At 38.7% G+C, this 24111-nt stretch overlaps 1 protein-coding gene across 3 annotated transcripts in view; it reads right to left on the reverse strand.

Annotated features, from left to right (window-relative positions):
- zfpm1 (zinc finger protein, FOG family member 1) overlaps positions 1-24111 on the reverse strand; it is a 62297-nt gene that overhangs the window by 16890 nt on the left and 21296 nt on the right. The window contains exons 2-4 of one of the 3 annotated variants that reach the window (XM_056766523.1): positions 17091-17234; positions 13100-13231; positions 1966-2084 (exon numbers count right to left, since the gene is read on the reverse strand). In XM_056766523.1, the coding sequence (XP_056622501.1) occupies positions 1966-2084; positions 13100-13231; positions 17091-17234 (395 nt within the window). Of the gene's footprint in view, positions 1-1956; positions 2085-13099; positions 13232-17090; positions 17235-24111 lie in introns of all 3 variants that reach the window. The other 2 variants (XM_056766522.1, XM_056766524.1) reach the window with 2 other exon arrangements.

The following is a 24111-nucleotide window of genomic DNA, read 5'->3' on the forward strand; positions in this document are numbered from 1 at the left end:
TTTCACGACATCTTCAACGGCTCATCCAATAAGAAGCCGAAACTGAAGAGATTTTAGAAAAAGTAACTTATTCGTAATAAATAAATCATAAAATGAAGACAACTGGACAAACTGAGATGCCTGTCCATTTAGCATTCAGATAGATAGGTTATCAGATATGTATTCAAACAGCTAGATGTTAGAGGGCTTTCACTAAAGATGCAAATAAGAAGATTTACATGAAAGGCACCTTGCTGAAAGAAAAATGCAGTTTCATTGATTGCATCACACCACAACGCCTACAAAACCTACTATACACAGTAACGGCCTGAATGATGCTTCGTATTCCTCAGAATTGGCAAAACCGTTAAAAAGGGATGGAGGGGAGCATTTATATCGAAAATCTGAGTTGTGAGTCAGGTCTTTGCAACTACCAATTCAACAAAAACAACCTCTGACCTCAAATTTCTGTGCCCTGATCAAATACACTTAAACAGATGTCTTAACCATTATTTTGACGCAACTCACAACATCCCTACTTAAACCACTGCAACTGTCTGTAGGACAGAACTACCGAGAAACGTGCAGCCGTGACAGGACAGACCACGATGCCCGATAACCCCAACAGTTCCAGACTCTGGAGGATGTGGAGGGATGACGAGAGATGCCGTAGGAATGTGAGATTCGACACGCTATCTCCACCAGATACACACTCCTTCAACGAAGAGATAGCGTAGCGAGAGCAAACGCGATAGAATGTGAATGTGGAAGTTCTGAGCCGAAAATCATCAACAAAGCCCTGCCTCGATAACGAGATTTTTCTTTTTAAAAAGCGGGCGAGCGAGAGAGTTAGGGAGAGAGAGATAGATTAGGAGGAGGTGAAGGAAAGGTACGGGGAGGGGGGCGAGTGCTGGGGGGGTGTGGACACGGCCTTACAAATTCTCATAATATATGAAATCTTAGAAATAAGAGCCTATCAAGTAGAAATCAATCACTGGGGTTTGTTGTCCAGGAGGATGGCGCCACGATGAGATAAAAGAGAAGCGTCCGTCTGGGGGTGGGGGTAGTGGTGGTGCAGCCAATCTCATCCAGAAACGTCCGAGCACAGTTCAGGGGAAAAAGATGACATTCGCCATTTGCGTACACTCGTACTTCCGATTATTATTTCTTACTTTGAATCGGTGAGAAGCCAGACGTCCAGCCATTCATCTTCCATTTAATAGGCTAGCTGAGGAGGGGGGCGGGTGATAAACGCTAGCGTTCTTGTTTTCCACAACCGCACACACACTCTTAAACCAAATCAGTTAATAATGAACAGTAAAGATAGCTGTCGTTTTGAAATTGTACCGTAAGCAACATTTTGTGAGCATCCATCTTCTGTGGAAATCGGCCAAGCGAGGAACTAAGCTTGTGTTTAAAAGCATACGGGTATGTGTGTCAGTGAACGTTATCTCTGAAATGTTTGAGAACATGGCCTGAGCCAGGAAACCTCTCCCAGAGCTGACATCACATGATCAGATGGACCAACAGCACATGACAGAAGAAAGATCATGGTCTTCCTGATTTCACCGTGAAACACAAAGCCCTTATACAAGTGCACCAAACCCTGCTGACCGCTTTGCAAATACCTGTATCATAGAACAATTTTACGTTAAAGGGACAGTTCACTTAAAAATAAAAACTCTGTTTTCCTTTATTCATCCCCACATTGTAAAAAACTGAATGATTTTTTCTTCTGTGAGACACAAAAGCAGATATTTTAGGAAATGTTCAATGTTGTTTGTTTGCCAACGTTCTTAAAAAAACATTTGTGTGTTCTGCAGGAGAAAAGAAGTCACACAGGTTTGGAATGACACGAGGAGTAAATGGTGAAAGACCTTTCATTTTTGGGTGGACTGTCCCTTTAAAATTAATAAAATAAGTTATTCTTACAAAAACATGATGATGCATAAAACGTGGTACTGGTCTGTCCTTTACCTCGTTTACCTCGGTGGGCTCCTCTGATTGGACACTGCCAGAAAACGGACCCCACACAGTGTCAGCCGGCAGATCCCTGAGGGCCAAGACCTTGAGGTCATCAGCAGCCCCGCTCAGCATAAGATCATCTGTTTACACACGAACAAACAGAGAGAGAAAGCCTGTGTTAGTCCTTAAAACCGATAGTAACGGAGAGTTTTAATAGGGTAAGGGATTTTAACAAACCTTCAACACAAAATACCAAACATGAATGATAGCACAAATTCACCAGGTGGATAAAACAGGAAAAGCAACACTCAATGTAAAAATCTAGTTCAGTCTGTGAAGCATCAATGCAACTTGAATTCAAGCATCGGGACCACTAGAGGGAGTGATGCTCACGAGCACTGACGCCGGCCCAAAACGGAGAACTTTTGTACTTCCTATGAGCGATAAGCAGAACAGGCATGGAAGTCAAGGCTTTGGTGAGTCACAAACACAGGCCTGACACAGGAACAAACACAAGCTTCACAAACAGAGATAGAGACACAGCTGACACAAAACCCAGGCATCCACACCACACGCTTTATGTTAGTTAGCGACAAAACCTGACCTGCGATGGTGATTCACCAGTTCCTGATTCTCCATCCCAATGCAGGTCTGCTTAACCCCCCCAGCCTCGCTTTTGGGGGTCGGGCTAAAGTGCCACAGCGATAAGACTGTTTGTCTAACACTCTCCATGTCAAAACACTCATCTATCTTCTCTATATCTATCCCCACCAGAGAACAACAGACAGACGCTGATAAAATGGCTTTCCCACAGCCAAGACGTGGAGCAGGGGGAGGGCGCGAGGGCAATGAGAGGGAGAGAAAGTGAGAGAGAGGGTGAATGGGAGAGCTCAACAAGAGGACACATATTGGACAAAAACCCTGAGAATTACAGAAAACGTTAAGCATAAATTGTGTCTTAGCTTCATTAAATGTTTGGTAATAAATAAGTCAGCAGTGGGTCTGGCTTTTCAGTGGACAGAAGTTCAATGTTTTACAATGGATTGCTCTGTTTACTAATCTATGCGGAGCATCAGAATCCATCCCGACCAATCACATGACATGATCATTCCAACAGAAGCCATTACTACCAATGATCAACACAAATATACCACTGGCATAATTCCTTCATATGCAATTTCTAAACCATCTGTTGAGATTCTGCCTGACAGATGGTGACCGCCAACAGGTGGGTCTTTGAAAGAAAAATGCTTTAAATTTGGATTTAATACACGTTTACCCTCAATGTTCCTGCATTTATTGTTTTTTTAATTGTCACAATTCTCAGTTATAATTCTAACATAAAAAAATCCATTATTTCTATACAGTATTTTGTATAACAGTTTTACAATATGGAAATACTATTATACAATAAACGAAATCCACCTCAACGATAAACAATTTTTTATATATTAAAAAAATACATACTATTAAAAATAATATATATATATATATATACATAATAACATAACATATTTTATGAAATATGAAATAAATACTAAAAGTAAAAGTCTTATTTCTTTCAATTGAAATAGTGTATCACAATTACAATTCAACCAAATGTGGTCCGACACATTGTACCTTTTCACAAACCTAGAAGATTTTCAGGCCAATTATGGTACAAATCAAAATCCCAGTCCTCTCAAACGACCCAAAGACCACCTTCTATAAACACCACAAGCTCTTATCTTTAAAACCCCACCATTTTCCCACACAATACAGAGAAAACCCCTCTGACGTTGCTCTTGTGTTGGGCCATAGCAACTCTACTACAATAAGACTATCAGTCTTATTGATAGCACTGCGTGACCGGTCCCAAAAAAATGCAGGGAGCGCTTATCGATAGCAACGAGTCCACACTGCTCTTATCAATAACCCTCCACACTGGCAGTGTCCACACAGTGCCTTATCAATATGCCTTACTCCACAGACACCAGAGCAGACATAAAACTGCATTTCATTGCTGTGTAAAAGAAGAAAATCAGCCTTTCATTAAATGAAGAAAGAAAGAAAGATTGAGAGAAAAATGTCTAAAAAGCTGCAGTCTAACAACAGAAGTGTGGTAAAGAGCCTGAAGGCAACACAAATCACTTCATCATGGGAGTTCTGCAACCAGTTGTACTCACAGATATCACACGCTTAAACTCAGAGAAGATTCACTTCAATTGCACAACAAGTAAAGCGGTTTCTGGCACAACTCATGCGGCCACAGAAAGGTGTTTTGAAAGAATACAGCATGTCTGTCAGTCACGTCTGTCAGTCTGTGAGAGTCGTGCCAGTAGTTATTTTACACACAGATGAGCTCTACTAGCAAACTGCCAGATGAGAGTAATTCATTATGTGCTGCGTCCAGTGAAAAGTGCTTTCGCTAATGGGCTGTGGCTCTTACCATTTTCTTCTGGGAAAACTGACACACACCCAAACACTCACTGTGGGCACTATAGTCGAATTCCCTAAACCATTACACACACAAAAAAGAGTCTCATTCACAAAGTTCACCTAAAATTGAAAATTCTTTCATCGTTTTCTCACCCATTTGTCATTTCAAAGAAACGTTCTTTCTTCTGCAGAATACAAAAGAAGATATTTTTAAGATATTAACTGGCCCCCATTCCCCTGCGTTTGTTTTGTGTCTATACAATAGATGTGAATGGAAGCCAGTGCTGTTCAGTTACCAACTTTCTTCCAAATATCTTCTTTAGTGTTCTGCGGAAGAAAGGTTTATAATGACAAGAGGATGAATAATTCATGAGAGAATTTTCATTTTAGGTGAACTCTCAATTTAATATCAAAACATTAATGAAGCTCTTCATATTCTCATAATAACAAAACATATGATGCAAAAGTGGCTCCAGTCACTGTTCTTCAGTATTAAAAAAACATGTTTCTTTGGGCCTCTCTATCAGGACTAATTGATTTTTAAAAAGACTATTGTTGATATCAAATGAGCAGATCGCTCCACGGCCATTGATTTTTTGACACGGTACAACAGAAAATCTTTATCGGAGGCACACTACGACCCTACGCTAATAGGTGGGGTTTAACCTCTGCTGAATGACAAATCCTACAGTGTAGGAGAGCGTACAGATGTGTGCGAGGAGTATGTCAGCATGTACGTGCGCAAACGTTTCAACACTTTCAATTCTGGTTAGTGATCAACAATTCTCAGACCCTGTAGCTAAACTCACCCAAACATCCGTCAGTCAAGAAGTTCAGTTGAGAAGATACAAATTTCTGGGATACGCATCACATATTCGGTGCGGCGTCATTTTTATTTTACCCCTATTTTGCCTGTGGCAGATAAGACACCTGTGTTGCCGCTGGCATCAGATGAGCTTCAACAGAACTTTATCATTGACATTTACTAGTGTTTGCACAACTAATTTCTCTTAACTGTACTTCTGAACTTTTATCTGACCAACACAAGGCCCGGAGAAGAGCAGATGCCAAACAGCAAATATGCAAAGTGGTAGAGTGCACAGTGCACCAAAAGCATGCTTTTGAAGAAATCCGCCTGGAGAAACAAATAAAACCTTTACAAGCTCTACGTTGAATTCCATGCACCATGGTGAGCCAAATAAAGCATATATCTTCTGGTATTACGGAGAGAAATGACCAAAAAAGACATTGATTTTTTTTTTAATAAGCAGATTATAATAAGGTTTAAAGAGGTCAAAGTCAAAAGAATAACATGCAAAACGTTAAATAATGCGATGATAAACAGCATTAGAAAAAAACACTTTAGATGCTCTTACATGTCTACTAACCCAAACCAACAGGGGGCGACCGGTGATATCACCAGAAAAGATACAAATGACAAGATGAATCAAAACTGACTAAATGTTCCTTGGGGAAAATGTATAATGCTTCTGAATGCTGGTTTTTAGTAAAAGTTTATTAAGAAACCATATAGATGGTCTTTAATCTGTCGTATGACTCCAGGCCTGAGCTTATGTGTGTGCGTTTTCTGCATTTCCCCATCTTCCACCATCGTTACCCTTTCACAAATTGAAAGTGAGGACCTTCCAGAAACTCGTCCTGATAATCACACATAAATTAATTAGAAAATGTTTCTTGACATTCTCGCTGCATAGACAGGGGAAAAGACTCCGGGAAAAGCCATCAAATTAATTGTACGGTATGTGACTTCGATAATTAATTCAATAATTATTTCATGTCTACTTTAGCAACTCCTTCTGGCTGGAAAAAGGGACATTTTGATGATAGCAGAATGAGGATTTAGATTTTAAAATGAAAATGCGAGAAATTATGCTGAAACAGTGCGATGAGAGAATTTCAACGCTACGAAAACGTGACTATGTTGGGGTTCAGAAGCCGGTGAAAATCTGTGATTAAAGTCTAATCAAAAACAATGTTTTTTTAGGATATAGAATATTTTTAAAGCAAAAGTAAAACAAAGAAATTGCGTTTAATTAATTCATTTTATTTTCAGATAATTTTATTCTGCTTCCTACTCACAACTGTTGTGCTGACAATATCATTTATTTTGAAAGAAAAAAGACGCTGTCCATAGCTAAAATGTTTTACTGTTAAGTATTTATTTACTATTAATCCACAACCAAGGTGGTGTGTCAAAATGTCTGTTTGCTAGCCATTCTTAAAAGGTACAGTACACCCAAAAATGAAAATTCTCTCATCATTTACTCAACCTCAAGTCATTACAAACCTGCATGACTTTATTTCTTCTGCAGAACACAAAGGAAGATATTTTGAAGAGCGTTGGTAACTTACCAACACTGCACCCCATTAACTTCCATTGTGTGGACGCAAAACCACTCAGAAATCTAAAACAATCTATATTTTTGTGTTTCTTAGAAACAAAGGGTCATATACAGGTTTTGAATGACATGAGGGTGAATTAATTATAACAAAATGTTCAAGATAAAAACATTTTTTTGTAGTATTGTAAGATCCACATGCAGAATAAACACTGAGGGAAGATCTAGAGTCAAGCAAAGTGGAAGACAGGCAAGAGCCTGACGGAGGGGAGATAGAGGGCAGGAGGAAAGACAAACTGAAACGTGGGTTATAGAGAGACAGGAAACGTCAGTACTGCGCAGGCATCTGATAGGGCTTGTAATCGTTGTGCGTTGTCCCGTCTGTAGACGCCAGTTCGTGGGCCACATGGAGCAGCAGAAGAGATAGCAGCACAGCTCGGCAGTGAGAAATGTTCTTCTAGATTAAACCCCGCACCTCTCAATCATCAACAGAGGAAGAGATTGACAGACAGTAAGGAAAGAGTATGTTCTTAATTACAGATAAATGGCCCTTCCTACACAGTCAATCATCTCTGCGTGCGGAAGCCAAACGCTTACCAGGGAACGGCTTGCTTGTTCACACACGTCAATCCTTTAAAACATAAATAGTTTCTTATGTACGTTACAGTTGAGCTCCGTTTAGCCACAAGTGTGGGACGACTGTCCCGCAGCAGACTGAGTGAAATAAAGCTCCAGCATTGTGCAGGTGTGTGTGGAACACATGCCAAGAAAAAAAACTGAATCAGTGAAAAAAACAACTCGCACACATTTGTTTTTGGGTATTTAAGATATGAACCTCAACTGAACTGAGTCATAGTTAATCAGATAATCTGATTCTTGGAAAAACAACAGAGCTACATTTCAGTTTCATGATTCTTTTTAAGATGTTAAGTAAGCACGAAACGGGATGGAGACGATGTACACACAAAGGTTGATGCCCATATGTCAGGTCAGGAATCTGGGGAACATGCTGTACTGGAATAAAGGGGTAAAGTGGGGAAATGAGCGAGCAAGTTGTTGTGGAAGTTAACGGTCTGCCGCGGCTCCCGCTCTGCTCAGCGTCTGATAACAGCTCCGCTCGAGTCCTTCACAGTGCAGCGCAACCGCAGCCGGATCTCAGGAAGAAATAATGAAAGATTGCAGAAGACGGCAAGATAATCAGAATAACTGAAAACCATCGACGCTGCCAAAACATTCTTTGAAAAAAGGACCAAAAAATAAATTACTATTGGCACCTTGGCAAAGTGCCAGGAGCTTTTACAAGAGTTCTCCATGAAGCTCTCCACCCCCAAACACCTGCTATACTGCTACTGTTCCATTAACCTGTTACAACAACAAGCATCTTTCTTTGTTTTGCACAGTCTGCATTCTTAAAAACAAGGTGCTACAAAAGATGCGTCTACATCGATGCAATAGAAGAACCCCAAATAACTATTTACACTTACAAACTATTTTTCTTGCTTTTTATCATCTAAAAGAAACGTTTTCTACTACAAAGAACTTGTACTTGTTCTTTTGTAAAACAGAAAGGTTCTTAAGATGTTAATAATTATTTATGGAAAATGTTTCTTCTATGGCATCGCTGTGAAAAACCTTTTGTAGCACCTTCATTTAAGAGTGCATTCATATTTTTTAACAACTGTTTTTTTATTTAGGCTGTTTCACGCCTGGCCTGAAGTTAACTTTATTTTACTTTATTGATTTTAATATTAAATTAAAAGTAATTATTTATCTTACATTAATTGTAATAATTTAAATTAAAACTACCTTACAGTTATTTATTCTTCCCGGAGGTCTACCGGAAGTTTGGGCCACATAACGTTTGTTTATTTTTTTGCTGTTTTAACCGTCTATATTGCATTAAAACGTAGCAGCCAAAAATGCGGGTAGTCCTAGTGTGATAGCAAACATTTAGAAAAAATCTAACAATGAAGATGAATCTCTCTTATACAATTTTATATTATAAATATAAATATTAATTATGTATTATTTACAGTTTGTTCTCTACATTTTAGCTGTGACACCATAGCACACATGGTACTGTTTATTTGTCAGCTACCCATGTACAGATCTGGGTTAAAACTAAAATGGTTTCGCATTCAGTTTGACCCCAGATTACTGTTATCATAATCCTGCTTGTAAGTACTGGGGTCTTTAAGTGTGTGTTTTAAACTGCTCACACAGTATCTTATAACCCAAATAATAAACCGTTTAACCACTAACCACAAAATTGATGAGACTGACAGCATGTCAAGATTACTTGTCACTTCCAGCTTGAGCTGAATTTGTCAGGACAGATCTTCTCGCAAGCCACAATATTTAACAGGACTGCACATCTCCACTGAATTATTATTACAGCTGTGATGTGACAAAGAAATGACACTGAATAAGAAAAAGAGAACAAAACTGAAAGAGACTCTTCGTACAGCCGGATATAGATCATCTATGTCACTGATGGCCTTACTCTGAGAGTGAGAGCATATCAAAATAAACTTGTGAATAAATCTTTTGAAACGCGGAGGAGAATTGGATATTATATCCATACACTGCGGCGCTCTGATCTGAGGTTCCTCATTCAGAAGCTAAACAATGGGTCCAGGGATGAGATTGAATGACTCGTCAGTGCATTTCACTCCACTTCCAGTCGGGTGTTGTAGAGACGTCTGATAAAGCCACAGACTGCAGGCGCTTTTGTCTCTCAGAGAACAATATAAATATGTTCAACAAGGACTACCACACGCTACACGGCACAATCATTAAATTCAAAGGAACGTGCCTATTTGAACAGTTCTGAAGACTTTTTCGGTCTCTGGGTTCGTTTGATTTAAAGCTGAAGTGTGCGTATTTTTTCTGAAGATACTGTCTTAATTCTGTCTCAGAAAACTACACACTCTGCCTTAAATGGCATAAAAAATGCAAAATAAAAAAATGAATAATAGTTCCGTTTATACACCTCAAAAGCACCTGTCTCAAAGATATTTTGAATGATGTATTATATTATATGCAAATGTACATATATAAAAAAACATACAAAATACATTTATTAACTTTATATTTTTTAAACTGTACCCACGTTTAGTAAAAAAAACAGCTGACATACACATACACATTTCTATTGGAATGTAATTTCACTCATATATTTGTGGCACCTCTCTCTCTCTCTTTCTGAGCTGTGCTGATATGTTTTTAATATTCCAGCTCTCAGGACTCTTCAGGAGGTCTATGCAGATTTCTTGCTTCTCTGCTGACGCTGTAAAAACCTGACCAACACCTTCGCACCTATCAGCATCCCTGCAGGCCTCTCATCAATGCCAGCTCTCGCACCCGCAAATAATTTATCAGCATTTAAATGTCACTGATAATATGCACACGCTGCTCCCTCCGATTCCTTATAATTAAATATGATAAAATCCCTGCACACCCGGTAAATAATAATAATCATTATCATCATTGCCATAATAATAATTTATTTGAGTATTTTGAATGACTTGTGTGGATAAGGTGTGGATAAGGAATGCTGGCCAAGCGGGAATGTTATATGCAGCATTGGGTTAGTCAGGGTCTAAATCTATCCAGAAAGACTCCAAAAGGGATGACAGAGAGAGAGAGAGAGAGAGAGAGAGAGGAAAAAGAAGGAGCAACGGTCTGCCAGCTAGAAGGGATTACTGTGACGGCCATTTGCATATCAAGAATTTTAAGCAGAGAGGAAAATATCAAACCCTCCAGCCAGCAAGGTCATTTCGAAGATAATTTTTTTCTTCATAATTTATTTTGCATATCATGCAGCAGGACACGTTATAGATTAAAAAGCTGCTCTGCCATATCAACCCATTCCTGACACTTCTACCTCACTACTGCCTATCAATTTATTCAACAGAACCCCACCCTGAAAAATATTCTATAAAGATAAAACGATAATGAACATACAACAAGAAATAGTATTTCACAACATAATGTAAGCACTCTTTATAAGATGCATAGACCACCTGTGCAAATGAAGCAGTCTTATGTGTCAACCTGGGATATTCACTCAATATCCTTTGATGTCTTTAAAAGCTTTAAAAAAATGTTTTGTTTTATTGCTTCAAATGTACATTTACATTCGTTGAATGCTTTGTCATTTCCCTTTAAAATACCAAGTAAATTGTTTTCAGCACTCTAGACTGAATGCTTCTTTAAGATGTGAGTTTTACCGTCGTCAACTGATAAGGAATATATATATTTGTTTATTTATGGCTTGTGTTCTATCTCTATATCAATGTGTTTGTGTATGCATGTACAATAAAGCTTCATAAAACCGATAAGAATGAGAACGGATGGGAAATTGTCAGTTGAGAACAATAACAGCATTCAGGAAACATCAAACCAACAAAATAAGATAGAGGACAAACAAAAACGGTGGAAAAGTCATGCTCAGACCGACAAAAATTGCATAATGCTAAAAAAAAGAAAGAAAGAGTAGAAAGAAAGACATTTAGGCTGCTATTAGAGTTTCATTTCATCACCCGAAGCCTTCAAGTAAGAAAGTATCGCGGTAAAGCAGGCTGTGACATCATCAGATAGGGTCCAATCTGCTCTGAATGAAGTCAGTCTGGTCCCTAATACCAGAACTCAAATGCATGAGAAAAAAATGAGGGGAATGCAAACAGTGCCTGATAAAATGTTTTTTCCATACAACCAAACGTTCCTTTCCCAGAGGCTTATGGGAAAAAAGGCAGACAGACCGCAAACGAACAAACGCACAACTTTATTTCTAAAGCTGAGGGGACAAAAGGACAGAAGTAACAAGATGGAAAAAGTGCTTGTCTGCATGCGAAGGGGGGTGCGGGTTGAGATGGAGAGACCGGTGATGCTGGGATGTGGGGGGGTCATGATGATAAGGAAAAAATTCAGACCGGTCAAAGTTTCCCTTTTGCCAATCGTGCTCCTGATAAAGGCAGCGCCTGCTCCAGTACTGATAGAAGGCCTATCTCTCTTCAGCCCCCCTTCTTTCTTTCTCTCTTTCACTCCCCCTCTTCCTCATTCTCCTGGCAGTTAGTTTGTTAGGGGGAAAAAAGCCTATCGCGCTCACATCGCCAGCGCTGTCATCAAGCGGCAACCGCACGGCAATTAATATCACTCCAATTACTGTTAAAAGGACAGGCTGGAACAAGACGATAATAAACACATCCTTGACGTGAAAAATTAAAATACCCGCGCACACACACGCTGGCGGGAGAAACACGCACATATTTAGGCGATTTCTAAATATTCGAGATAAAGAAAATGCCTTGCATATTGAATCATGTCATACTCTACTAGATCCTCACTATCGCTTAACTGTGCTGCTGAGGCGTGTGGTCCTGAGAGAAAAAGATTAGAAAAAAGATAGCAAGATGCATATTGCGTAATCCAGACAGATATTAAAGATTCCCAATTTGTTGTTTAGGGAACGACAGTTAGTAAAATGGGATCTTTCTGTCAACGAGAGCCTTAGGATATCTTAAGAATTTATACAGCCGGTTTAAGGGCAAGTAAACAACATAAATAGCATCTTAGTCTCATGCTTAATCTCGTGTTTATTTAGTGACATTTCTGTACTGATATCAGTTAAGAATCACTTCTTGATGGTACAAGCCTACTCATTGGCCACGGGGCAATAACAGGGGCCATCCATTACATTTTTATCCCCGAATTTAAGAAATGGCAACACCAACATACCATTTCTGTTCCACTGCTTTGTACCACAAATAGGGAAATGAAGTGATCGATAGTAAATTGGCGTTCACTTTCATCCAATTATCTCATTTTTGCCTGCAACTAATATTCGCAACAATTTCTCAAATCAAACACTTCTTAAATCGTTCTGTGGAACATTCTTCTGGAAAAAACATCACGCATTTACACGATGACAGTCTTATTTGACCCTCAAGTCAGGCATTGTGAATAACAAGGAATCATCAGATCACGTTTTATCTGAAATGGCTGAATTCTGCATGTCTGAGATGTGTCACGGGTGTAATGTCACCGGTGTGATGCCAAAGGTGATCCTCACAAAACTTTTGCTGTTTTTGTACTTCCAGGGTAATTTAGCAAGCAAATGGGGTGCAGTTAATTCAATTCCTCATTCCTACATTCCTCATTCAAGTAAGATCAAACTTTCTTTAGAATTTATGGTCTCTCTCTCGCTCTAAAAACATTATCAGACATCATATTCAAAACAGAACTGATTATGTCGTGGCCCATATTGTTTTATGGCAGGCAGCTGACGGCATGACTGCGACTGGCCCTTCCTGAGCAGCCAGTGACTCATGCATTAGTTAAACACTCCTGAAGGAGAAACAGATAGAGAGTCTGACCTGGGCCGTTCCAGTGAGGTTCGGCTTCTCCCTCGGTCTCTTCCTCCTCCTCTTCTTCGGAGCAGTGAAGGAGTCCTTTCTCATCCTCTTCACACTCATCTGGTGCCGCCAGCGACTCGTGCGTTCTTGGCTCTGTGGATGACCAGAACAACAATTTAAAAAAGGGGGGTTAATATTGAAACATTTTTCATTTTTATGAATCATGTTTTCCAAATTCTCTGAAGAAAGAAGAACTTGTTGTCCTGCACTGTGAGCACATGTTTGTGTATATAAATACTATATATATATATATATATATATATATGTTGTTTGTGTGTATATATATGATGCATAATAATACATTAATAAATGTATATTAATAAAATTTATATTATTATCATATTTATATTTATAACAAATATACATCTTTCCAAGCAATGTCAATAAAACGTTTCTATTAATTTCAAATAATTATTCTAATAAAAAAAAAATCCAAGGTAGACGTTGTGCGTGTGGGTCTTTAAATATTATTGTGGACAACGGGAGGCCTTAAAGTAAAAAAGGTTGAGATCCTTTGATATACAAAATACATTTATTCCTAATTCAGTTAAACACAGACACATTTTATTATTTTGCTAAACCCTATCTTGACTCTCATGTGTCACTTAACAACTGTTGTGGGCCCTAGATATCAACTTTCATGTTTTACAATTCAGTCTTTCTAATATTCATTACTCAGAGGTGGTATGTGTGCGGTCAGTGGTCCCGCTCTGACGATCAAAAGAAGTTAACAGACACATACTTCAACGACAACATCCTAGCATACGTCCGAGCCCTTTTGATTTACCATGCGAGAATTGGAAACAAAAACCCTGGCAACAGACGGTAAGCGTCTAAAGGGCGATCTTTTTCATCAGTGTGAAAGAGAGTAAAGATCTCCCAGGCATTGATGCCAATGATTAGTAATTCTCTTTGATCACAGCGATCACCTTGATGATAGCAGTATCTTTCCCTCTCTCCCTCATTTGGTTGAGTGACGCTGTATTAAGTATACCAGTAAAATGACACGCTCTAAAGGTCTCGTCCTTCTGACTCCCACACTTTTCCCCTTCTCCCCTTCCTCAACTCCCTTCCCATCACCCCACCTTGATTACAGCTCATCTGTGGTGCACAAAGGGCATGTTTACCCTTGCATTCCCGTGGCGATAAAACAGCGATAACTGGCGATCAATACCTACCATAAACGTCCATCCGCGTGACCTGCTGTTATTAATCTATCAGTTTGAAGATAAGATCTTCAAATAATCAAATAAATCAAAAACGTCAGCCCCGATTCCGCCAAGGCCAAACCGTCATCTTCGTTCACACAGACTACGAGACTGTCCCGGTGCGTGGCGTCCCGTGACGTACCGCCCCCACCCTGCCCAAGAAGCCCTATTATTTTCAGCTATAAATCACAATGAATGGCACATTGATTTTATCCCACAGCGCTCGGCGTGGGGAGAGAAGCTCGAGCCACAGTTATTGCATTTAATATTATCAATATAATCTCCCATAGAATCTGAGCAGAGACGGCAGGTATCGAGATGGGAGGGGTGGGGGTTCTGCCACCAGCTTGGCTCCCTGGCAGTCTCCTTACTCTACCAGGGCATGCAAACTTACACTCACACACACATTTACACACATTCCCATTTCTCAACACAACTTTGATCCTTTCATCTGATAACAGAAACTTCCCGCGTCAGGAGGGAGGGCAAAGTCACCCAACCTGCTGCGTTCTTCCGGTCTTGCCTCATTTTTCTTTAAGTTTGCATCATTATTCTGCTTTCTCGCAAAAAAAGTGGCAAGGTCGACTTGTTTTCTTGTAAGGTTCACAGGGCTGTAACGCATCATCTATTCTTGTGCTTCTTTGATGGTACATCCCAAATTTTGACTTCACAACAACTTCAGGATTACTTAAATATCTCAATTATTAGTTAACTTATTAAAAAAGATGTAAAGCCGGAACAGACCTATGATCAGACCCTCCTGACCAGCTCTGCCAACGTATGAGATAACAAAAGGTGTTCAGGAACATATTTGTTTAAGGTTTTATCAGCTTCTTTGCTGATATGAACAGGACTTACAATGCAAGGGTTGACCATCAGATGTTTTGTTAAGCCAGCTGAAGATCGTACAGTTAGCAAACGCCGCTCTTTCAGAGCGAAACCAGCGCCCTATTTGTCATTAATGATTATTAAAAGAAGGTATTTTACGTTGATATTTTACAGGTGGTTATCGGAACTGTGTGTCCTGTGACTGGTTGAGTGTTTTTCTGAAGCAGTTATCAGCTGGTTATCGCCTATGTCTTTCTCTCCCAGATGGTGGATAAGGGAGCTTGCCTTTATTAGCCAGTGCTGGCCTGATAAAGACCTGGTATTGATCGCAGGTTGAAAGAGCAGGTTCGTCAAACATGGCTGATTTACAGAGGCTGATAAAGGCAGCACCGGGCAACACTGGAGCCCAGGGGTGGGAGGGGGGATTGATAGAAGGAAAGAAAAAGCTTAAAACGTGAACCTTTACACAAGAATAATCAAGGAATTAAGAGTACTAAAATCATATTCTATCTCTAAACCTTAAATGCGACTAATGTGAACTTCACATGCTCACATACATGTTTCGAAGGAAAAAATGAGCAATATAGGACAACCTCTAGTCCTTCAGATATCAGATTAGCACCTGACAGAATTTCCATGAGTTTATCAAAACCAGCCAACACACCAGTTTTTATCTCTTCAGTCCCAAATTTCACAACAACAAGAATTTTCCAGATAAAAAAAAGAAGAATCGTGGCTTATAAAGTGACTTAAACAACTTATGATTGGAAAAATATACAAAGTGAAGTTTAATAGATAGTATAGTTTACTAAATGCATCATCAAGTGTAAAGGACATTTTTTATCAGGAAATAAAAATGTTTAGGTTATGATGTAAAATAAAGAAAAATATAAACTCTAATTCTAATCTAACATAAGAGAACTTGTCAAATTAACTTAAGTTTCTTGTTTCCATTAGCAATTTTCGAAATCTTTCTGGGACAGCATACCATTTGTCTCCATATGTTTGTTCTCAATACTTATGTTGCTTGCAAAACATCTGCTAAATGAATAAATGTAAAGTATTTTTTAACATTTTATGGTAATAATAGAATTTAAAATAGGATTTTTTTTTGAAAAATGCTTATCTTGTGGACATCAATGTATACACAGTATAATATAATCTTAAAGAGAAAATAAGACGGAATGTTTGCATCTTGTATTACCTATAACAGGCAAAATAAAAAATAGGGCTGTTAAAAGATTTATCGCGATTAATCACATCCAGAATAAAAGTTTGTGTTTACATATTGCTGTATATGTCTGTGTACTGTGCATAATAATTTTGTATTCATAAAAAAGATTAATGTATTATTTAAGAAAAATGTAAAAATGAGTAAAAATGTATATATAATTTAAATTATTATGTGAATATGTGTGTGTATGTTTATTTGTTAATGAATACAAAATTTATATGCACAATACACATACATATTTTTTGTTGACACATACTTTTATTCTTGTTGCAATTCATCTTTAGACAGCCCTAATAAAGAAATCAAATATTTTTTTCTCTATTAAAAATGGGTATAACAAACCAAGACACTAAACCAGGTATTAACAAAAATCTAATCTTGAGTTTTGTGGAGTATCTTCAAAAGAAACAAAGCTTCTTGATAAACATAATGTTTTCTTTCACTGAAAGAACAGTTATTTCACGCAATTCATACAGCAAAAAGGAAGCCTTTCATCCTACGTACGAAAGCCAGATATTCAGATGTGAGCAAGATGTGCAAGACTCGTCTGTTATCAACACACATCAGTGTGAAAACTGTTTCATCAAAAAACAATACAGGTCATGTCAGGCTGCAAACTCGCTCAATGCAGCTTCTGATACTTTATAAAATGACAGCCATGTTTTACTAGGTTTCTTTTCACCTTCATTATAAAGTGGCGGGAATGAGGAAGGACTTGAACCATCGCACTCTGCAGAATCCTCCTGGTCCGAGGCTCCGCCATCCTCTCCCGACATGCTTACATCATCAGATGGATCTTCACTTCCATTAAGATCTCCAAGTGAGCCTACAGAGAGAGAGAGGTCATAAAAAAGAAACATGTAAATCTAAACAGGGCTGGTGACAGGTGCATGTGCAGTGTTATGTAGAAATGTTCAATATCACAGCCAGTTATCATGCCATCAAAGTTTACATTTCATGCTAAAGCACCCATCCAATATGTGGGATGTAGGTTATGTAAATACCCCCGGGTAACATCTTAAAGGAAGTAGGCTGTTCTGTAAATAAAACCGAGATTACAGAAAAAAAATACAGAAAATAGAGATTCATTTCAAACTTTTTATTCCCTACAAGGTTTACACTTTTAATTGATTCCAGTAATTTTTTTTAATCTAGTTGTTCCAAATAAACCCCTTTTTAGAGGTCAAAATTTTGTAGTAAAATTCCTAAAAATATTTGTGACTATTTTAAATAATGCATAGCCTATATCTTAACATTAAACTTACATAGCTATTCATAATGAAATTCTTTAATACTGCATTATTCAACTATCGTCACCATTTTTGATGAGCTGTTTTTGTCAGATTTGTTTAACACTAAACGAATGTTACAATGTTTTCATAAAAGGCCTTATAAGAACCTGCTCCTTTGTTTAACATTAAAATACAATGTATGATAGAGAAGGGCTGGCTGTAGTGGACACCACAGTGGTTTGTATGTTAATTCAGACCTTGTCACGGTTATTGTTATTCTAATGAGGTTTAGGTTGAGGATAACTACATAGTGCATCGAGGAGAGAGTCGTGTATATTCACCAAAGCACTTTCTCGAGTTGCTTTTTCAACAGGGGGACCCTTTTCATTATGTGTCCGCATCTATAGCATATTACCAGGGGTTGGAAAATTGGATTTTACCGCAGTTTTTGCTAAATTAATTTTCATTAAATTGTGATGAGCGGAGAGGGGATTGTTCAGACTAAAGCCATGACTGGAGGCGTATATATTTACACTTCCTAGAACAAAGAGGCCTATAATCTATACAAAGCACACAACAATACCCGTGAATAAAAAGCCTTGTAGAAAAAGGCAAAGGCAATTTTTCTAATTCTGTTAATTTCACTTCCAAAGCAATTAAAACGAGGCGGAGATAATGCTTGGAAACAATCGCTCCCTGACAAAGTGTTTCTGTCTTTGTAAATGAAACATCTTTAGGCTAATTTCGACTTCCACGCCTGCATGGTTCACTGTAATTTTAGATAAAATTAACACACTTAGATTTGGACCTTAGTAATAAAGGACGTGAGAGAGAAAAGCAAAAAGATCGATCCCGTACGCCATATTTTCAAAATGTGGACCGGGTCTCGCTAGATCTAATTTTCCGTATCTGTGGCGACATTTTCATACAATTAATTTTCCTTTAATCATAATTGTACAAAGGGACTTCTCTGTTTAAAATTCCAATTACATTTCGTGTATAAATGTGAAAGTTTGAATAATGATTTTCATTCCTATTACTGTTCTGGTTAAATGAACGAATCGCCGATCGCTGCTTACAGACATCAAATGGTGCGGAAAAGTTTCAGGCCCTCGTCAATCTCTTTCGCTCATGATCTTATATGAAGTGTTTCAAAAAAAGACTGTAGGGAAAAGTGTAGAACTATATAGGCCTACACGTTTAAACCGTTTAAATTAAGGCATTGGTATCTTGTGCACAGTATTGTAATTTAATGTGGTTTATACTTTGTGAAGAAGAAACCACAGCTGTAGTACAACACTAAACACACAGAAAAAAACACAATAACCCAACTATTTATTTCACCTGTGAAAGCCTTTATTCCGTCTATCGTTCAGATATGCTTTAGCATAAGAAAGCGAACAAGACAAACTGAAAGAAAAAAAAACAGAACACGTCTGAGTACTAACTGGTACTTCAACAGGCAGAACAAAGTGAGAAAGCTGATGAAGGCGGATGAGATAGTGCTTTATTAACTGGACTCGTCCACATCAAACCCATGTGCTTAGCGACAGTGATTAAACTAAGAGACATCACATCAAACCCCAGTCCTGATTAAACAAACCAACTCTCTCACCCTCACGTTAATCACCACATTACCAAACAGCCCAAATACATCAGGAAAAAAGACCACTTGTCTCCGGAAATCAGGGATTTGTGAAAGAAAGATATTTCGAGAAGAACAATGAGCCCTTGGTTGGAAAATAGTGTGTGTGTGTGTTCTGTGATACCTGGATTATAACTTCATGCACAAGCGGCTACACACGTCGATCAGAGCCAAGGGCATTAAAACACTTTCAGTAATATTAATTAGATGGATCCAAGGGTAAGACCGGAGACCCGGGTACTGCTGTGAAAGCACAACATCCCTCAACACTGCATGGAAGACTTGAGTATTAAAGGAGTAGTTTAACTTCAAAATGAAAATTCTCTCATCATTTACACGTCATTTCATTTCAAACTTGACTTTCCTTCTTCTGCGGAACACAAAAAAAGATATTTGGAAAAATGTTGGCAACAGCACCGCACCCCATTCACTTCATATGTAACCAATCCAAGTGAACTGTTAACCAAATTTTTCAAAATATCTTCTTTTGTGTTCTGCTGAAAAAAGAAAGTCATACAGGTTTGAAATAACGAGAGGGGGGGTAATGATGACAGAATTTTCATTTTGAAGGTGAACTATTCCTTTAAATGTTTCTATTCTAACCTGATCTCAGTACTGATCTGAAATAGCAGATTGATCAGTTTATATACAGCTCTGCAGGTAAATGGAGGTATTGATCTACGAGCTGAAAATGTGCCGAAATGATTGATGAGCCAGTCGAGTGATGAGACGGAGGCCCGGCTGGACGGGACTCGTGTCACCAGAGTTGCTGGAGCCGTAGATAAGCCGGGAGCCTCGGGGCTCGCGAGATTCAATCTGCTAGCGCGCTGTTGGCAGAGCGGCAGGACCGCTGTGGACAAACTGCCGTACAGGAGTGGACGTTCACTGGATTTGCCAAGATGTGTTCCTGCCAACACAGCAGGTTTGAAATGAGAAAGTGAATGGCTTGTGTTCAGCTAAAGTGACCGGGGGAAAAGTCTTATTTTATAAAACACCATTCAGAATGAGAAACATGCTCTTAGAGAAGGAATTACTGTGAGGAAGATATATTGTAATCTTTCTTTTCAAAAGGACCACCTTGGTTGTGGAGTCTCAAAGTTATAAGAAAGTGTTCAATAAACTCCCTTTATAGGGATAGTTCTCCCAAATAGAAAAAGTATTTGATTACTTATTCACCCTCATGTCATTCCAAACCTGACTTGCTTTCTTCTGACAAGCACAAAAGAAGATATTTTGTAGAATGTTGGTAAATAACAACCTTGGCCCCCATTGACTTCCACCGTATGGACAAAAAACAATGGAGATATTTCTCAAATCTTTATTTTGTGCACCCTAAAAGAGTAACTTATAGGTTTTGAACGACATGAAAGTGAATAAATGATGACAGATTATGTCCTTTTTAGACTTTTTTTTATTTCATTCAAAAGTTCATTAAACTCTTTTCCTCAAATTTTTGGGAGGATCACAATATCTTTTTGTTTGCTGCGCCATGAATAAAAAGAGTAAGAACTTCAAGCAAAAAACAAAGAAAAATAATGACTCAAAAACTCTCAAGACAGTGGCTGATCACAGAACAAGTAATATAGTTAAACTCAAAGCCGCCCGTTAATAATGAAATAAAAAGAGTAAACAGAGCAGGAAGATACCGTTCTCATTTCCATCAGTCAAATCACACGAGTGAGTGATTATAATACTTATGATAATGACTGATTATTGTAAGGTGATAATGTGCGGCGATGATATTAATGTGTGCTGGGCATCAGAGCACTTCAAACGGGCCTGAGTGATCTTCGACGTGGATTTGTCAGCAGGTTGTCAAACATCAAACAGTCGGAGCCCAGGACACTGCAAAGAGGCACATTTTAAAGACTCCTCTTATCTTTCTCTTTCTCTATCCTCCCTCACTGCGTTACCTTTTCCTCTCTTCATCACTTCACTGTCTGTACCTTTTCACCACACAAGCTACTTTCCTATTCCTCTCTGCTTTCTTTCACTCTCCATCTCTCTCTTTCTCTCCCTCTCTCTCTCCTTCTGACTGGGAGCGTCACTCTGCGCGGATAGCTGCGAGCCGTTCCCGGTTATCGTCTCCTGCAGACTCTCTACCGGTCTGATCTGTCTCCTCTTCATTAAGCAAATACGCCGACGTGGAAATGAAAACATAATAGCTATTTGATTTCCAGCGAGATATTTTGCATATTGGTTCGGAGCTGATAGTGGAATTTCATCAAGTCGTTTTTTTTCCTCCGTGCTTTAAAAACTGAATTACTGAGCTGGGCGGCTACGGCAGGATTTCTTTACATTGCTGGGAAAGAGGGAAGGGAAAAAAATAGAACAGCGGCAGCAGTTCCCCGAGAAGACTACTTAAACGATTAAATATCCCCCATTCCCCTTTTTCTCTTTTTGATAAGAGGGGAGGGAAAATTTAAAGAATTCACAGTGCTTTAGGTTCGCTATACTAATCAGAGATAGAGAGGAGAAAATTAACTCCTTAATGAGCAGGAGCTGTCTGGCTGATAATGGTCAAGGAAAGGCGATAGGGTTGAATAAGAACCAAAGAATGAATAAAAACAGAGAGATGGATTCACTCGTACAGGGGAAATCAGATTTTACCCCCCTCTGGAAATTGTTCTTTGTGTCCACGGAGGGCAGGTGCGATTGTCGGCAACGATATCTCTAAGGTTACAAGCTAACCGGGTCGCCGTGGAGATGAATGGTGCGTCTGAGGGTATTTCTCATGCCCCTTCAAGAGAAAAACTACCCCTGCAAGTGCAGATCAACAAACCTGATCTTGCCCATTTATCAGACCCATCCTGTGGAGAAAACACAGCAAAATCGTCTTGACAATAATTTTCATTTGATAGGGCTCTGCAGTCTTCCAAGACACATGCACACTTTTCAAGATTCGCCAAAAATGGACATAAATATGTGTGACAAAACATTACAAATAATGTTTTATTACACATACTGTATGTTCAAAGAAATGAGCGTGGAGACAGCCATTGCATACACCAAAAGCCTTTATCAGCTTCACGGCCTTTTCGCTTAGAAATATAAGGACCGATTGACCTCTTTTTCTAACCAGATTGAAAGAACCCTATCCCTCTTGAGAGACAGAGCTGAAGACCCTACAGCTGTCACCTCATCACACGCACACGTACTGTTAAAAGAGAGACACGCCGCACCACATTCCCTCCCTCAACCTTCCTCCCTGAACTAGACTAAACAGATTATGTGTGCGTCGTACGAACTCATATCTGAGCATGTGCGCCTGTGTTAGTTCGCAAAGTGAGAAAGACACGACTGGAGGGAGGAACTTGCCAGTCCTTAGGTGAAAGAAAAATATAAAGACAGGACAGGGGTCCATGACCTATAGGAGGTGCACAGCGCTACTGCGGGATTGGCAACCACTTATGGTTTCATCTCAAATTTAAAAAAAAATATTGAGTAAAATATAAATGTATTTATAAAATGTAAGCGTCGGTTAGATTAGATAGATTTAAGATTATTATGTAAAATGAATTATCTTTTATTATAACATAAATAGAGCTGTCACACGATTAATCGCATCCAGAATAAAGGTTTGTGTTTACATAATATATGCATATTAATTTTGTATATATAAACACATACACATATACACATCGAGGAAAATGTTAACATGTATTCTATTTACCAATAATTTTAATTATATAGAGATGTGTAGTATTTTTATATGTTATTATTCATAGTGCACACAGACATGTATTATGTTAACACAAACTTTTATCCTGGATGCGTTTAATGGTGATGAATCGTTTGACAGCCCTTATTATACATTTATATATTATTTTTTACACGTGAATGGCGAGAAAGTTTGTGTGTCTTTTTTATCTAACCCAACCCTTTCCTCCTGAAGGTCAGGACAGATGTCGGATAGATGTTGGAAAAGTGTGTGTCTGTGCTACGTGAGAAATGTCGAATGCTAAGATTGAATGTGTGCGCCTTCTCAATAGCCTTGTGAGTTGTTCAGATACGAATGGATGAAATGATTCAGCCGCCCCTCCTCCCTGTGGATCTTGGATGGTGGGAAAGTTGAAATCTGCTGCTATTTTCTATCTTTTATCAGACAGCTTATCTTCTGGCTCTTGTCTGCGTGCCTGGCTTCGATAGTCCAGGGTCTCTACTCCGGCTGCCTGGCAACTTCACTCCCCCAGTTCAATCTCCCCTCCTCTCTCCTCACACCACACAAACCCCACCCTACAGCAAGTGCAGCTCAGAGGGACAAGAACAATCTGAATTTATAAGGAAATTATAATTATATACTATCTTCTTCATAGGGATAGACTTTTTATTCGATTTACTTTTTTACGAATACAATTTTATTAAACTGGCTTTTTCATTTTTGTTTAAGCTTTGAAAATAATTGCAACGATGACTTTTCAGGGAATATATTTAAAGAAATTTAGATCCTTGAACTGTCGGCCTGGTAAACTCGCTTTTAGTTTTCTTTCTTCTTTCAAACACAAAAGAAGTCATTTTGAAGAACGCTGGTAACCAAACAACATTGGCCCCCATTGACTTTAATTGTAAAGGACAAATAAAGACATGTTACACAGAAACATTTCTCAAAATATCTCCTTTTGTGTCCCACAGAGGCAGGGACGGATTAATGCATGGGCTTATGGTCACGTGCTCAGGGCAATAGACCAGCAGGGGGCCCTGGCAAATTCAAAATGTTTATATTTTTATTTAGTTAATTTTCTCTATAAAATAGGGCTGAATACTAAAGTGAAGTATTAACCGTAGCAAATATATAAAATAAATTGTCCTGATGCATTGCCGCTCTG

The sequence above is a fragment of the Triplophysa dalaica genome, chromosome 14 (genome assembly GCF_015846415.1).
Source record: "Triplophysa dalaica isolate WHDGS20190420 chromosome 14, ASM1584641v1, whole genome shotgun sequence".
Taxonomy (NCBI): Eukaryota; Metazoa; Chordata; class Actinopteri; order Cypriniformes; family Nemacheilidae; genus Triplophysa; species Triplophysa dalaica.